This window comes from Phoenix dactylifera, chromosome 5 (genome assembly GCF_009389715.1).
Source record: "Phoenix dactylifera cultivar Barhee BC4 chromosome 5, palm_55x_up_171113_PBpolish2nd_filt_p, whole genome shotgun sequence".
Classification (NCBI taxonomy): domain Eukaryota; kingdom Viridiplantae; phylum Streptophyta; class Magnoliopsida; order Arecales; family Arecaceae; genus Phoenix; species Phoenix dactylifera.
This window is the reverse complement of record NC_052396.1, coordinates 3,349,886-3,363,844: the sequence shown is the minus strand read 5'-3', so window position 1 is coordinate 3,363,844 and position 13,959 is coordinate 3,349,886. Positions and strand designations below refer to the sequence as shown.

The 13,959-nt window shown below is 38.1% G+C and overlaps 2 protein-coding genes and 1 long non-coding RNA gene across 5 annotated transcripts; 1 reads left to right on the top strand and 2 right to left on the bottom strand.

Annotated features, from left to right (window-relative positions):
• The first annotated feature begins 2,792 nt into the window (after positions 1-2,792).
• LOC103704740 (aluminum-activated malate transporter 12-like) lies at positions 2,793-5,579 on the top strand. The gene is made up of 6 exons (XM_008788154.3): positions 2,793-3,176; positions 3,291-3,431; positions 3,649-3,921; positions 4,026-4,153; positions 4,283-4,429; positions 4,576-5,579. The coding sequence occupies exons 1-6, from the start codon at positions 2,897-2,899 to the stop codon at positions 5,203-5,205; spliced, it is 1,599 nt and encodes a 532-aa protein (XP_008786376.1). The 5' UTR covers positions 2,793-2,896; the 3' UTR covers positions 5,206-5,579.
• Positions 3,559-4,428, bottom strand: LOC113462563. The gene is made up of 2 exons (XR_003385162.2): positions 4,010-4,428; positions 3,559-3,879 (listed from the first exon to the last, which is right to left on the bottom strand). It is a non-coding gene; the product is annotated as an uncharacterized LOC113462563 (long non-coding RNA).
• On the bottom strand, positions 5,067-13,429 carry LOC103704684 (DAR GTPase 2, mitochondrial). 3 transcript variants are annotated; one of them, XM_039126528.1, is made up of 9 exons: positions 13,117-13,429; positions 12,135-12,239; positions 11,800-11,877; positions 11,417-11,564; positions 11,238-11,308; positions 8,294-8,390; positions 8,006-8,211; positions 7,233-7,660; positions 5,067-5,335 (listed from the first exon to the last, which is right to left on the bottom strand). In XM_039126528.1, the coding sequence occupies exons 1-8, from the start codon at positions 13,282-13,284 to the stop codon at positions 7,595-7,597; spliced, it is 939 nt and encodes a 312-aa protein (XP_038982456.1). In that variant the 5' UTR covers positions 13,285-13,429; the 3' UTR covers positions 5,067-5,335; positions 7,233-7,594. The 3 variants fall into 3 exon arrangements, with proteins under 3 accessions (XP_038982456.1, XP_008786299.1, XP_026659493.1); XM_008788077.4 differs by having other exon boundaries at positions 7,233-7,650; positions 13,117-13,424; XM_026803692.2 differs by lacking the exon at positions 7,233-7,660 and having other exon boundaries at positions 5,202-5,335; positions 13,117-13,428.
• Between the last annotated feature and the right edge of the window lie 530 nt (positions 13,430-13,959).

Below are 13,959 nucleotides of genomic sequence, written 5' to 3'. Positions count from 1 at the left end.
CACGTCTACCGCTTTTGGCCAATTGTGCTTCAAAGCTAACGCTACAGTAAGTGCCTAATTTTCGATATTTTTATTTTTAGGATAGAGCTGAAGATAGTTTAAGCTGGTTCGTATTATACTCGGCGTGTCCTGCCAGCCAAAGCAATCATGCTCGAAGCTGACTCAGCTATAGTAATCGATTGGATCTAGAGATGCACCAGTAACATGGATGGTTGCTATCCCCTGCTCTGAAATATTTGGGGCATGTCAGGCGAAGACATTGCTTTTAGGATCAAGTATGAAGCTAATAGAGCTGTAGATTGGGTGGCTTCATTTGTGGCAAATCATTTTGAAGAATTGTCTAGAGTATTCATGCTAGAATTGCATGAATCATCTACTATATCAAAAAAAAAAAAACTAATATCATAATGACACAATATCACTAGAGTACTATTGATGACTTGATATTTAAAGCAAAAAATTTGAAACGAATTATCATCAGCCAGACAGGCAATCGCAATTTGCAAAAGGAATAACTATCCTTATCCTAGTTTTTCTCGTTATTAAATCAGATGCTATTCTTGGAACTAATCGACTCATCCATAGAAGATGTTGTACGCGATGCCTATTTTTCATGTATTGCCCAATCTGTGAGATTCTCTCGACTCTTGTACAAAATTTAAGATGTCAAGGAGCTGCACCTCTCTCTCTCTTTCTCTCTTATCCGGATGTGGTCAAAAGCTGGCAAGCTATCATTAGCTTACATTTCTTGCAAGCATCTTCTTTCAACAAATGTTGGCCCAACTTCTACTTCGGTTCATTTCACTCAATCAGACGAACAATTGATTGCAGTCCCTCCCATAATAATATAATATCGGTGAAAAGGAAGTGTTTGAACTAGTGGGAGTAGCCGAACCCACTCGTTCAACGGATAACCAATCCAATAATTAGATGGACGAGGCATGGATATTAATTAAACTAATGGCCCATAACGTCACCTGCGAATCATCTTTGTATGGGTCTAACCAAGTCACGTCAGCAGTCACGTTGATATCCCCAATGCCCAGAAACAAGCCCATGCTCCCAGCCATGCGCACGGACGAAATCCTCAACAGCGGAAGCAGATTAACAGTAGTTGAAACTAAGGACATCAACATGAAGGTTTTCTTTTTGTGTAGTTCAACTTGGTGGCTACTATCCATTTGTGAAGCTAGCCACCAAGTTGAACTGCACAAAAGAAAACCTTCATGTTGATGTCCTTAGTTTCAATCTAGCAGACATACTCTGGCCCAACCAAGAATATGAAAGGGTCTAAGAATTTTTCAAACAAATCAAAGGAAAGAGGCATCGTTTCTGATTTTTAAAAGCGCATAAGCATCCTTTTGATCTACCTTGATGCCAAGGTTTTAAAACAAGAATTTATTTTGCAGACATCTGTTTTAGAAAATGTGTACAGTTTTTCAGAAATAAGAAAAATGTACGTCTATCTATCTATCTATATATTTATGTGCGTGTGTACATGCGTGCATGTGGGCATATGCATGTATGTAAGATTAAAGAGGAAGAAGAGAAGTATATATTTGTTAAAAAATATAATTAGTCTCTAATGAAACTCACAGATGAGAAACTTAGGTTTTTAAATTATTACAGTGGGGATGACTAATCTAATGCGTTTATAACGAAACGATGGACAAGCAGCCTAGATGTGCTTGTGTTCCAACTTGTAAAGATTTCTAATCATTACAAACAGTAGGATTAGCAACAACAAAAAAAAAGGTCTTGGAACTGAAAATCGGTATTTTTTTTTTTTAATAAAAAAAGCTAGCAATGTAACCAATGTCATGAATTTTTGAAAACCTAGAGCGAGGCTATGTGGCCAAACCCTAAGCCTCAGAACGATTCAACCAACTACCCAGGCCATTGGAGACCAGCACGGGTGAAGGCGAGGGATCGCCTACCACTTTTTCCTACATGTGAAGCTTTGCCTCGGTGGCGAAGTCAAAAGAAAAAGATGCAAGTTGTCGAGAGTTGAGGCTAGAAAGGCTTGTAAATCCTCAATCTCAGGAGTCACAGCAGTCACAGCGATCGCTCATGGAGTCATTGCCAAATTTAGCTGGCCAAATACATTAAAGCTGAAGGAAGTTCTTCTCCTCTAGTTTGCAGACATTTGGCTCCAGCTGAGCCCAGGGAAGCCTCATACGTAAGTGGAGCTTTAAGAGGATCGAACTCTTAAAAAGCTAAGTCCAACCAGCCACAAAATGACCCGATATGCCGCTAAAGATCATTACAAAATCACCAACTTATAGAATTTTCGTCTTTCTTAAGTACATACTCATAAATCGTCCCCATAATTTATGGAACAGAACGTAAATTTTAGCACCCTCGAATTCAGACATAATTTCCATAACATGAATTAACTTATCATAATTTCTTATGACATCTTATTATTTGCCTAAAACGTTTTGATGGATGATAATAACTTTATCAATATAAAGCTTCTTTTTGTTGTTCCATTCATCTTACCAGAACCTTTTAGTGCATATCCTTTCGACATAGCGAAATCATATTAGAACGAGTTGAATTCTGATTTTCTCTGAAAAAACTTTAATTAACTCCCACAAGTGGGATATGCATGTTGATGTCGGTTCTCATTACATTCAGCAGGATGCATGTGAATGTGAGTTTGTAACCTCTCGTATTTGAGAAGCCCCACGACTCCGGGATCGCTGTCAGAAAAAGCTTCTACCGACAGCGAAAGTATCCACCAGCCTCCATTAGAATCCTCAACTTCTACAAGAGGAGCTGCCTATGTTCAAGAGCTAGTGTCGTGTCTTGGAAGTTCTATATATGGAACTCACGATCTTGCACTAACAATGCTTGGTTTGGGCTATTAGCACCTTCAGTTTCCAGAACTCCAATGGCAAGAAATCAGATTTCTTGCAAGAGCAAGGGCCACAAGCATATGATCCTTATAGTGGGTTTTATGAAGAAATTCACAATGCTATCTATTTCCTCGTGGCAAAGTGCATTGAAGCTGGGAAGAGAAGATCCTAGACGTCTTGTTCATGCTCTAAAGGTAGGGGTAGCTTTAACATTGGTTTCCTTCTTATATCTCTTGGAGCCATTATTTAAAGGTGTTGGAGACAATGCAATCTGGGCTGTCATAACTGTTGTTGTGGTCCTCGAATTTACTGCTGGTGAGTTTGTGATCTTTTCATTTACGAGCAAGAAATATTTGTTTACTTCTTTCATTGTTGAAACTTCAAGGGCTTTTTTTTTTTTTTTTTTTTTTTTTCTGTTGCTTATGTTAGGTGCAACACTGTGCAAGGGTTTGAATAGAGGAGTTGGGACATTGTGTGCTGGATCACTGGCATTCTTGATTGAATTTATGGCAGAAAAAACAGGCACAATTTTTCGTGCAGCTTTTATAGGAATATCAGTCTGTTTAATAGGTAGGTGGCATTTTATTTTAATTTAATTTAATTTATTTTTTTGAGTTAGTGTACAATAACTAGATTTCACGACAGAGAATTAGAATATCTTTAACTTACTGCTGCCACTTTACTTTTTCGGAAAAAATTGGGAAACGCTTTTCTTCTTTTTTTTCTCACCTGGTGTAATATAGGTTTTCAGTATTCTTACAGAACAGTATCTCTTTTACTTTGATAGGATTTCTAGCGACATACTTGAGATTTATCCCATACATAAAGAAGAACTATGACTATGGAGTAGTAATTTTCCTACTAACCTTCAATCTGATTACGGTATCAAGTTTCCGTAAACGAAATGTATTATACCTAGCCCGTGACCGTCTCTACACCATTGCCATCGGCTGCGGCCTCTGCCTTCTCATGAGTCTCTTGATTTTGCCAAATTGGTCTGGTGAAGATCTCCACCACTCTACAGTGTACAAGATTGAAGGGTTAGCAAGATCTATTGAAGGTATACATCTCATCAATTTAAATAACATCCATGTATCTACTTTAAGTCCAAGGTGCCTTGGTATTACAAATATTCAACCAAAATTTACCAGTTAAGACTTGCAGCTTGCGTGAATGAGTATTTCCAAGATGAAGACAAGGACAATAAAATTATGGAGGAAAACTCGTTCAAGGATCCAATATTCAAGGGCTACAGAGCAGTCTTGGACTCCAAATCTATTGATGAGACCCTTGTAAGTTAATAGAGTATTTGAATGCATTCCATGATTCTTTAGACAAATCTTCAAAATTGTATGAAGTTTTTAAGTTTCTGAGGGATCAATTGTATGAGATTGTTGGTGACGATGATGAGCACTGGTCAGGCAACATTTGCAAGCTGGGAGCCTAGGAGGCACTCAAGACACTGCTACCGGTACCCATGGCGACAATATGTGAAGCTTGGTGCTGTTCTTAGACATTTTGGGTATACAGCTGTAGCTCTTCATGGATGTTTGGAATCTGAAATTCAGGTACATCTACTTCGGTGTTTTATTTTCTCAATTAACAACATCCTCATAATTTGACATTTTTTCAGGCCACATCTTTCCCAGTTATAGCTCTGGAAAGAACCACACATCAGAGACTTACTAATCACATGGTTACCCGTGCGTTGTAGACTCCACGATCAGTAAGAGCTCTATTTCGCGACCCATGCATACGAGTAGCTGGTGAAGTGTCCAAGGTTCTTGCAGAACTTGCTAGCAGCATAAGGAACCGCAGACGTTGCTCTTCTGATGTGCTCTCCGAACATCTTCATAAGGCTTTGCAAGACCTTAATTCTGTCATTAAGTCCCAACCACGCCTGTTCCTAGGCTCCAACAACGCCCCTAGCAACACCAACATGCTAGTGGACTGGAGACATGATAAGCATGCATTGTCCGAGGTTGTCTTACCATCAGTCAAGACCGATATCTCATCAATATTGGAAAGGCGGAGCAAAAGGGTAGCAGATAAGTCAGCAGAATCAGCTGAGAGGAAGGTCTTGAGGCCAACGTTGAGTAAGCTAGCGATCACTAGCCTTGAGTTCTCCGACGCACTCCCATTTGCAGCATTTGCTTCATTGCTAGTGGAGATGGTAGCAAGGCTGGAGCTCGTTATTGAGGAGGTGGAAGAATTGGGAAGGGCTGCAAATTTCAAGGAGTTCTCTGGGCAAGATGGCATTGCAATGGAGGTGAGCTGCGAAGATAAGTGTAATGAGAGTAATAGAGATCGTCAGATCCATGTGGTGTCCCAATCAGCAGAGTGATAGGAAGCCTAGTCTCCATTGCATTGTAGTTATTGTCTTATGCTGGAAAAGAAGATATTATAATTCAGATGAGCTGCAAACAAAAGATCCCTAACCAGGATGCCTGAGATTTTCTGAGCCATGTGATGTCCTGCACAGCAGAGAATGAGAATATCAGCATTGTTTTCGTTATGGTTATATTGTCGCCTATTGTATTTTTCAGTCTATGTCACCTCGTCCACAATTAATTACATCAGTCAGATTGGGTTATGTTGTTGCTCAGCTACAGAAAGTGCTGACTGCACTTCTTTTGATTTACAAAAAATGCAAGGATATTAATAGTGTAATAATCAGATGTTAGTTTCTTCTTAAATATTAATCATTTAATTTAGTCATTAGCTGACTTGATTGCAAAACTTCTCTGATGGTCTTAGTCAATTCAATAATTGTTAATATTTCTTCAGATATCTATATTCCAGTGATAACATTCACGAAATTAAGCTTCCACCCACCTAAATGAGATGCCAAATTTTCCATTCCAGTAAACAGTGGCATCCATTTTAGTACCATTACTACACAGTTTGGGAATTTGTTTTGAAATCTGCCTAGACATGTTTAGTTAAACAAAAGAGTCTATTACCATTTCTTATCACATAGAAGCTAACTGGTTACACTTTTTGGACAAAAAGCACACGTGAAAATTTCTCTCATTAGAGCCAGCCAACAAAATCTCCATCCTCATTTGAATAGATACAATTCATATGATAAAATAGATACAATTCATATATTAGCAAAGGCACGAATCGGATATTGAAAATACAGATATAAGTCAGATAGTTAAACTTTATGACCGCTAAATCAAAGATATCACTAAGTGCAAGGTAAGCTAAGCAAATACCATGTTAATATGGTCACTCATTTCCCATAAAAGTTCATGAGTATTATGTAAGACTAAATAGGATTACAAGCAAAACCGAATATCTGGATATGGACTGGATAATTGTCTATCTGTATCCATATTCATTTTTTTTATGGATATGGCTACAGATACAAATATTAGTCCAATGCTCAAATTTGTATGCACATCCATACATATTTAGATATGAAAACAGATTCGGACAGATACTATCCAATCTACTTTCACCCCTAGTTCTACCAGCAAGACTCTTGTAAGAGTTAGGCTTGAAACTGCAGACTACCAAGTCATGAAATCCAACAATTGGCTTGCAGATGAAGGTAGATATAATTTTATTGCTAGATTTTTGAACCAGACCTCGTTGTGAACAACTCTATGAATCATTATGAGCCAGTTAGACTAGAAAAGTTTTAACTTTATTTGGGCACCAGATGATGTAGATGGTTTATAAGGTGCCCACCTGACACATCATGTGTCCCATACCACCAAGTCTAATATCCAAACCATCCCAGAAAAAAAGTAGAAACTTTTTCTATCTTGGTCACTTGGTCACCCACTAGGTAGCCAACATTTAGAAGACACTAGGAGATAGGCCCTAAGTAGGTTGGCCAGCAAACTGCATAAGCCTAATGTTATGGTCTCACATGGGCTTAGAAGCTTGGTGCCGGTCCTCCACCCAATACCTTAAGCTTTTTAGGCTGTGAGTCTGTGATAGATGGTAAAGGAACCAGGCCCACTGTGTGTCATATTGCTTATTAGTCATGTTGGTCCCTCACTAGGGATACAAGTGTGGCATAGGACCCAGGCCATGGGTGGCCCTTCTCTCAAGTAAGAGCAGTTATTTAGCTAATTTCACACAGATGCTCTTTGAAGCTCTCCAACTAGCTTGGAGAAGGCTCTAGTACTATGTTATCTGAATAATGTGAGTGTATATGGCCCATCGATATGAAAAATTTTCGTCTATGCAAAAATGTCATGAAGATACCAGAAAGATACTTAAATATACACAGTATGATAGCCTACATACATATTCTACTGTATTTAAAGTTAAGCAATTATATAATAGGTAAATTTGAAAATAGATGTAACATAAAAGCGATGATTATAAGACATGAACTGAGTCACATCTTACTTCTCTGGCTTATTTCATGATTGCGAGGACCTCTAAAATAAGCCTGCATGTCCAGTCTTGACCCAGCAACTCTTGCCCTTGAAAGTTAGATGCCTATCCTGCTAGCTCAATCTAATACAATACCACCTTTTCTCTGAAGCATGCGGGTATGTTTTTACTAAATAAATTCCTGCATATTGCTTGGAACAAGATCCAAGGTGTATCGGCCAAGTCTTCCAGTCCGGTATAGGTTGAGTAGCTTTGCAGCAATTGCTTTATATCTATCCTCCCTTGATTCTAGAGACACTCTGAAAGCTTCTTGTAAGGCCATAAACTGAGATTCAATCAGCCTTTCCATTTCATTTTCTTTTTCCAAGTAGTCACTAAATGATGATATAGTCTTGAACAGGGTCACACGAACATCCTTTACAATGAAGTCCTGCACAGGGCTTTAAGCAACTGTAACTTATCCATGTATGGGGAAAAACATGGCAACATCATCTCATAATACAACATATGTATTTATTTTATATGGCTATTTTTTGAATTTAATGGAATCTACTCACTTTTTGATTCTTATTCTATTTTATGAAACAAAAGTAGATACCAACTTGGTCATGAAACATAAGAAACCCAATAAATATTAAGTTATTGTGACATTCTTTTATTGAGGTAAAAGATGGCAACAGCCATCAGCATTCACTAAGAATTTGTTGTGATAATCTGCGCTAATTAATCTCTCTATTTTTTGTCTTCCAAAGATGTTGTCAGAGTATGTTGTTGAATCCTCTCACCTGTGTGTGATCTGAAGAATATTGTCTTCTCCTTTTCTGGTCAGTATGACAGCCTGCCATGAGTTTTTCTCTACTATTTAAAGATAATGTGTCATCTACTGCATCTTTAAGGTTTTCCCAATGTTTGTATTCCTCTGACGAGTTAAGGACAGCAAGGAAATATCGAGCAAGCTTGCATTCTTCTACCAACGAGTCCTTAACAGTTCCTGCCGGGTATATGAAAGGGACAAATATGCATCAGTCAAATAAAACATGGCAAGCCATACAAATGTATAGGCAGCTTGTTACCTGTCAAAGCTAGTTTGGAAGCTGAGTCATCATCAGCAATTTTAGGGGATAGAACACCTGGAGTGTCCAATATATATATGTTGGGATGGCTGGCAATCTGAAACATGATATATTTGAAAGAGCAGAGAAAAATGTTAAACATTCCACAGAATGAAGAGCAAAGCAGTTTAACTTTAAAATACTTATTTTTCCTGTATTTTTTCCTTTATGCAATTACAACAACAAAAGAAAGAGCAGTCAAGTGCACGAGGTCCCGCCACTGCAGGGATTGGAGAGGCTTTCGTGTGTTTTAAACCTGTAACACTAAAGTCACAATAGAGCAATTTTACCGTAGCACTGAGGCTCACCCTCCATTTACATCAATAACTGCCAAAATAATTTAGCATGATCTGCCTTTTCATTTTGGTGCACAGTGAACCTACAATTGATCTGATGCTTATGCAAGCTATTTACAGGAACCTATGCTGACAGGGCATGTTTGTTGTTAAATGATGCATGAATTTTGATGCAACCATGAAGTTTGCTTATATATTATCTTACCTTGAAGAAGTGGCTACAGTAAAGTAACAATTGGATGGATAAGAGTACAAGATAAATAGGGCTGATAATAGACCACAACAGAGGCCTTATCAGGCTATGCTTGGGGTTATAAGAAAGTCAGACTTTGGGACAGCTAGGCTTGAATTTTCAGGCTCAAATAAGATATGAGATTAGTATGAGATCCTGTCAGCTATACCCAAACACTAAACATTTAATATAATACAAGATCATATAACATAATTTATTTTTGGTCATTATACATAATAACACAACCCTAATCTTTCCGATAGACTTGTAATTATGGGCCTGTACCCCCACCTTACACCACTATAAATTATAATGCAACCCTAATCATTTTGATTGACTAGTATTAATGGGCCTGTACCCCCACATTAAACCACCCGTCCCCTCCTCTCTCGTACTCTTTTCTCTCTTCAGCTATCTCATTCCTGCTCCTATCCCTAGCACCTGAAAACCCACCACCTCACCTGCTGCACAGCAATGGCCACACCCTACCTTGCCCTGCAGTGCAGGGGAAGGAACTAGGATTTTTGTCTAAGTAGTGGTGGGGGGATTGGAATCAAATATTATGACTTCATCATATTCATCTTTATTCGATAAATGGTCATTAGACTCATTACAGAAATATCAAAAAAAATATCCATTAAGTTTATTTCGACAAAGCTAGGAACCTAAGTGATGTAGTTTGTGCTAAAAGTAGTATTAAAAGAAATAATCCTCAGAATTTATTTCAGTTGAGTTAGGAACCTAAGTGTAGTTTAGGTTAGATAGTGCCCATGTTTTGAAAGTTTGGGGTGGAAAACCAAGTAATTTAGTTTGCATATCGCACAAAAAATTAAAAGCTGATTGTTTTAAAAGAAAAATCTCCGGAGGCACCATTAGTGCAACAAAAAGTTCCTTGGTCCCATGTAATGCTAGGTTGGCAATTCACTGTTCAACAACCCATTGTTTAAAACACCACCTTCCACAAGTTACCCTAATTTTCTCATGCCACGTGGCAGTAGAACTTTTTCATGTACACAAAACGGGTGCACCCCAGCTCTACTCTTGTTTGAATTGTCAAGGAGATCTAATCTCTATTTAACATATCATCAGGTGACAAAGTGATCAATTATTTTGATTAGAACCTCTAAATAAAACATTGTCAACAAGCCTTGTGTAAAAATCTTTTGGAAGAAACATTTCCTAAGGTATGAACTTCATCATTTAGATCCAAAAGGCAGGGGTTTGGGTTTTTTGAGTCCATAAGAAATTAAACTTTAATGGTATATTCAGTGCAGGCTTCGTAAACAAATTGCAAATTGGTAGTTTCTCTGCTGCATACCACCAGTGTGAAATAAAGATGTGAAAGATAGCACAAATATACTTACTACAATACCAATGACCATTGGGTGAAGAACTCCATCAATTCTGGATATTCATAATTACTTCTCAAGGTCAAAAGCATTAGCTTCAAATCAACCAGGCTGTTGTTTGAAGTTATAGAAGGATTATTGAAAGAAAACACTAGTTTTAGCGTCTCCTACAACTTGGCTAGATCTGGATGCTTATGGTCCACTGTCAAGGGTGCTTGAAGATGTAACTTTCAAAAGGAAAACTCCACATAATCTCAAACTTAGCTACTTAGGAACCATTAACAACATTAGGATTTATCAGATTAATGCTTCATTCCTTGGTGGTGGCAACACTGAAATGTCTATATGGATAATCTTCCATGAGATTGGTGATATAATGTGTTTCATGGTACCTTAAAACCCAGATTAAAATATTTGGCATGTATGTCCAACAAAATATAACTTTGTTTATAACCTTAACAAAAAGGATATATCATTTTAACCCAACAAATAAAACTAAGTTATTGATCTTTACTTTCTATATTACCTATGAGCTTTTGACTAGGTTGTCAAAACACCAAGCTAAATGCCAGTGAAGAAAAATATAAAATCTTGATAGGATAGATAATATGTTTCTTTTTCATAAGGAACAAACTGTAATGTCTGGGAAATACGGGTTTCAAGAATTTACTCTTTGCCAAAAACAAGTAGTTTCTTTTTTAAGTAAAAAAGAGGGCCAAAGCCCACCAACGAAGTACAATGAATCATCAGCAGTACTTGGTGCTAGTTCCAATTTTTTTTGAGCTAACCTCTGATGTCAGAGTTTCTCTAGGCATTAGATTAGAAACAGAAAATCTCAAAAATATAAAAACAGAACTTAATATATGTAATAACAAAAAATTAAATAGCGCTTAACATTTTGATAAAAGGAATCTAAAACATTGCTTTATATTTGTATCTTCATGTACTTCAATAATTGATGTGCACAAGTGATGTTTAATGTAAGATATATGATAACAAAAACAAATCGGACCAACAGAAGTCATTACCTTGTAACTGCTAATATCTTTTGTCTCCCCAGGTTGTGGGCTCACTACAGCATGCTTCAATTTTCCCTTTTCTTGAAATTAAAAGCCACAGAATGAGATACCCATCAAATATATAACAAAAAGTGGGTTGAACTTAGTAAACATTGTTACCTCGATCTAACAAAGTTCAAGGTGGATACCTGCAGCACTTATTCTACCAATTTGATGCATGGAATTGGTGATGGCCGATTTGCCGACATTTGGAATCCCAGCCAACATAACTGTTGCAGTGTACGTACTCTCACCAACCTTTAATTCCTTGATCTTGGCTCGTACAATGCTCAGAAGCTGAATGAAATGTGCATATCAAGCAAAAATCACTGATTAGATTTTTCAGCCTCTGTGATACCTTTTTTCAGCAGAGAGGCAAAACTACTGCAAGTATTTTCATGTAATGGCCATACGCATGTATATGGAACGAAGCCATATTAGCACCAAAGACATGAATATTGACATTTTTTTCATCTATAACCTTCATCATTACTCCATTAATTGTTGAAATTGTATAAAAGAACCATATTACCTCCTTGATGTTGTCCTTGTTGTGGGCATTGACTCCATAGCAAAGACGATTCTGGTTTTCAAAGTGCTTCATCCATTTCTACAAAGTATGTGTCCATGTTTAAGAATCAAAAAATGAAAACAAGAACAGGCACCACCCTTAAGGAAAAAGTTTTTTATTAACATCATTGGAAACAATTCTACCACTAACAACTAATCTAATCCATACCGAAATTATATCAAGACAAGGAAAGCTGCACCAAAAAAGAGGGGCAATAACATGGTAATATGAATGGTACATTACTGATAAAATCAAAAAGATGTTAATCAGAAACAAAAAGAAAAAAAAGAGCATACTTCTGTCAGTGAGCGATTTGCAAGATCCACCTTGTTAAGCAAAATCATATGCTTATGAGAACAGACTCTTTGTCTCAGAGACTCAAAAGCTGATGTAAAGGGTATCTGCACACATGGATAAAAAAAGTTAAACCAAATTTAGAAGTGAAAATGAGAATTGAAATATCTAAATTTTTGGTCCTTTATATAAATAGCTTTACCACTACTTTTCCCTCCTGATCTGTTTCATTTCCTCTCTGGATCTCTTTATACAAAACTTATAACCTCATGTTCACTCATCCAACCCTAATCTGCATATAATCTCCTCAATTCACCTAACAAATATTTTCCCCTTACAGAACCCTAGTTGCCACCAACATAAGGAACCCAAACTAGAACAAAACCATCTTGATGAATCCTAAAACCCAAACATACTTTTCGAATTCGCTTTATAAAGAAATAAAATAAAATAAGTAACCATATCAAAGACAGCAAGCCAACAGGAAAAACATAATACTATCCCTTCAGCAAGAATACCAAAGCCCTAGGCCCCCAAGACACTAATCTTATCCCCACCCTTCATCACTAGTGCTCAAAACTTGGCAGAAAATCCTCATCTTTCAGCAAACTCCAATCACCGTTGGCATCTTGTAACCCTAACCAACGAGCAACCATAATGAAATGAAAGAAAGGGGGATAAAATTTGAAAGACGGGCCGTAGATCGCAAAAAAATCACCAAACAGCTGGTGGATGAGAACTCTATCAGTATACCAATTTCTCGCCAAAATCTAATCCCAGAAAAGTTCTCGTGGCAGCAAGAGCCCAGCTTTTAGCACACAGTAATTGCTTTTCGACTAAATCCTGTACCCTTAAACCAAACGGAATCAAACTCACTGAATAAAGGGGGAAATATATTTAAAGAACAGCCACGGCTCATTCAGGAATTTCAGCGAACATTTTGTGGTTAGAAAATGGAAGGCAGAGAAGGAACGTAGGAGTTACCCTGGCGTCGCGGACTTCGACGACGAGATCAACAAGCGGGATCCGCTCGAGGACGGCCCGCTCGGCGGCGGCCATGTGAGGGCCGTACCAACCTCCGGCCCCTTTCTTTAAGCTCACCTCCCGCACGGCGGCGCCCAACCGCCTCGCGAAAGAAGAAGCCGTTGCCATTTGTTCGAGGAGGACGAGAACTAAAATTCAAAAAAAGGCGACCGACTCCAACGGTTGTTCCCCGAGAAAGCACCCTAGTCTTACGATATGGGAGAGCGAAACACGTGCGACCCATGTGGACGTGGAGGCCCCAACTTGGTGCACCACGTGGCTGTGCACCATGCCAATCACATTTTTGATCCTTATGAGCTTCAAGTATCATGCGCTCGTCTTAGGTTACCATACCATACATCTTGTCTCGATTCGTTTTTACAGTGTACCACTATATGATGCAGGATAGAAGAAATTATACACTGCACCATATGTACCATTATGTGGTGGTGCACCACACCAATTAAACGTCTCAATTTTTTTGGTCTCTATGTATCGTACAGTAGTGTCGAATTGCCACCCAATACATCTCATCTCGATTTGTTCCTATGGTGCACCGCCATATGGTGCAAGTGCAGCCCATATGGACATGGAGCCTCTGACCTGGAGAGAGATGGAGGAGGTGCACTCAGCTTTGGTCTACCATTAGCATGGTAATCCGAAGAACACTTGGATATAAAAACTTCCAAACTCCTGAAAATATTTTGGAACTTCATCATGTACTCTCTGTTAACCCCGTTTCTAGTTTGCTGAATGAAAGTAAAAAGAACTCCTACTCCTTACAAGGGCTTACGCTCCGGTACA

Excerpts from the sequence above, each read along its gene's own strand:
- LOC103704684 (XM_008788077.4), bottom strand. The coding sequence starts at position 13,284 with ATGGCAACGGCTTCTTCTTTCGCGAGGCGGTTGGGCGCCGCCGTGCGG. Across the intron at positions 11,565-11,799 it reads ACAAGGACAACATCAAGGAG|CTTCTGAGCATTGTACGAGC; the intron begins GTAATATGGTTC and ends CATTTCATTCAG. Across the intron at positions 8,212-8,293 it reads TTCCAAACTAGCTTTGACAG|GAACTGTTAAGGACTCGTTG; the intron begins GTAACAAGCTGC and ends TATACCCGGCAG.
- LOC103704740 (XM_008788154.3), top strand. The coding sequence starts at position 2,897 with ATGGCAAGAAATCAGATTTCTTGCAAGAGCAAGGGCCACAAGCATATG. Across the intron at positions 3,432-3,648 it reads AATATCAGTCTGTTTAATAG|GATTTCTAGCGACATACTTG; the intron begins GTAGGTGGCATT and ends TTACTTTGATAG. Across the intron at positions 4,430-4,575 it reads GTTTGGAATCTGAAATTCAG|ACTCCACGATCAGTAAGAGC; the intron begins GTACATCTACTT and ends CGTGCGTTGTAG.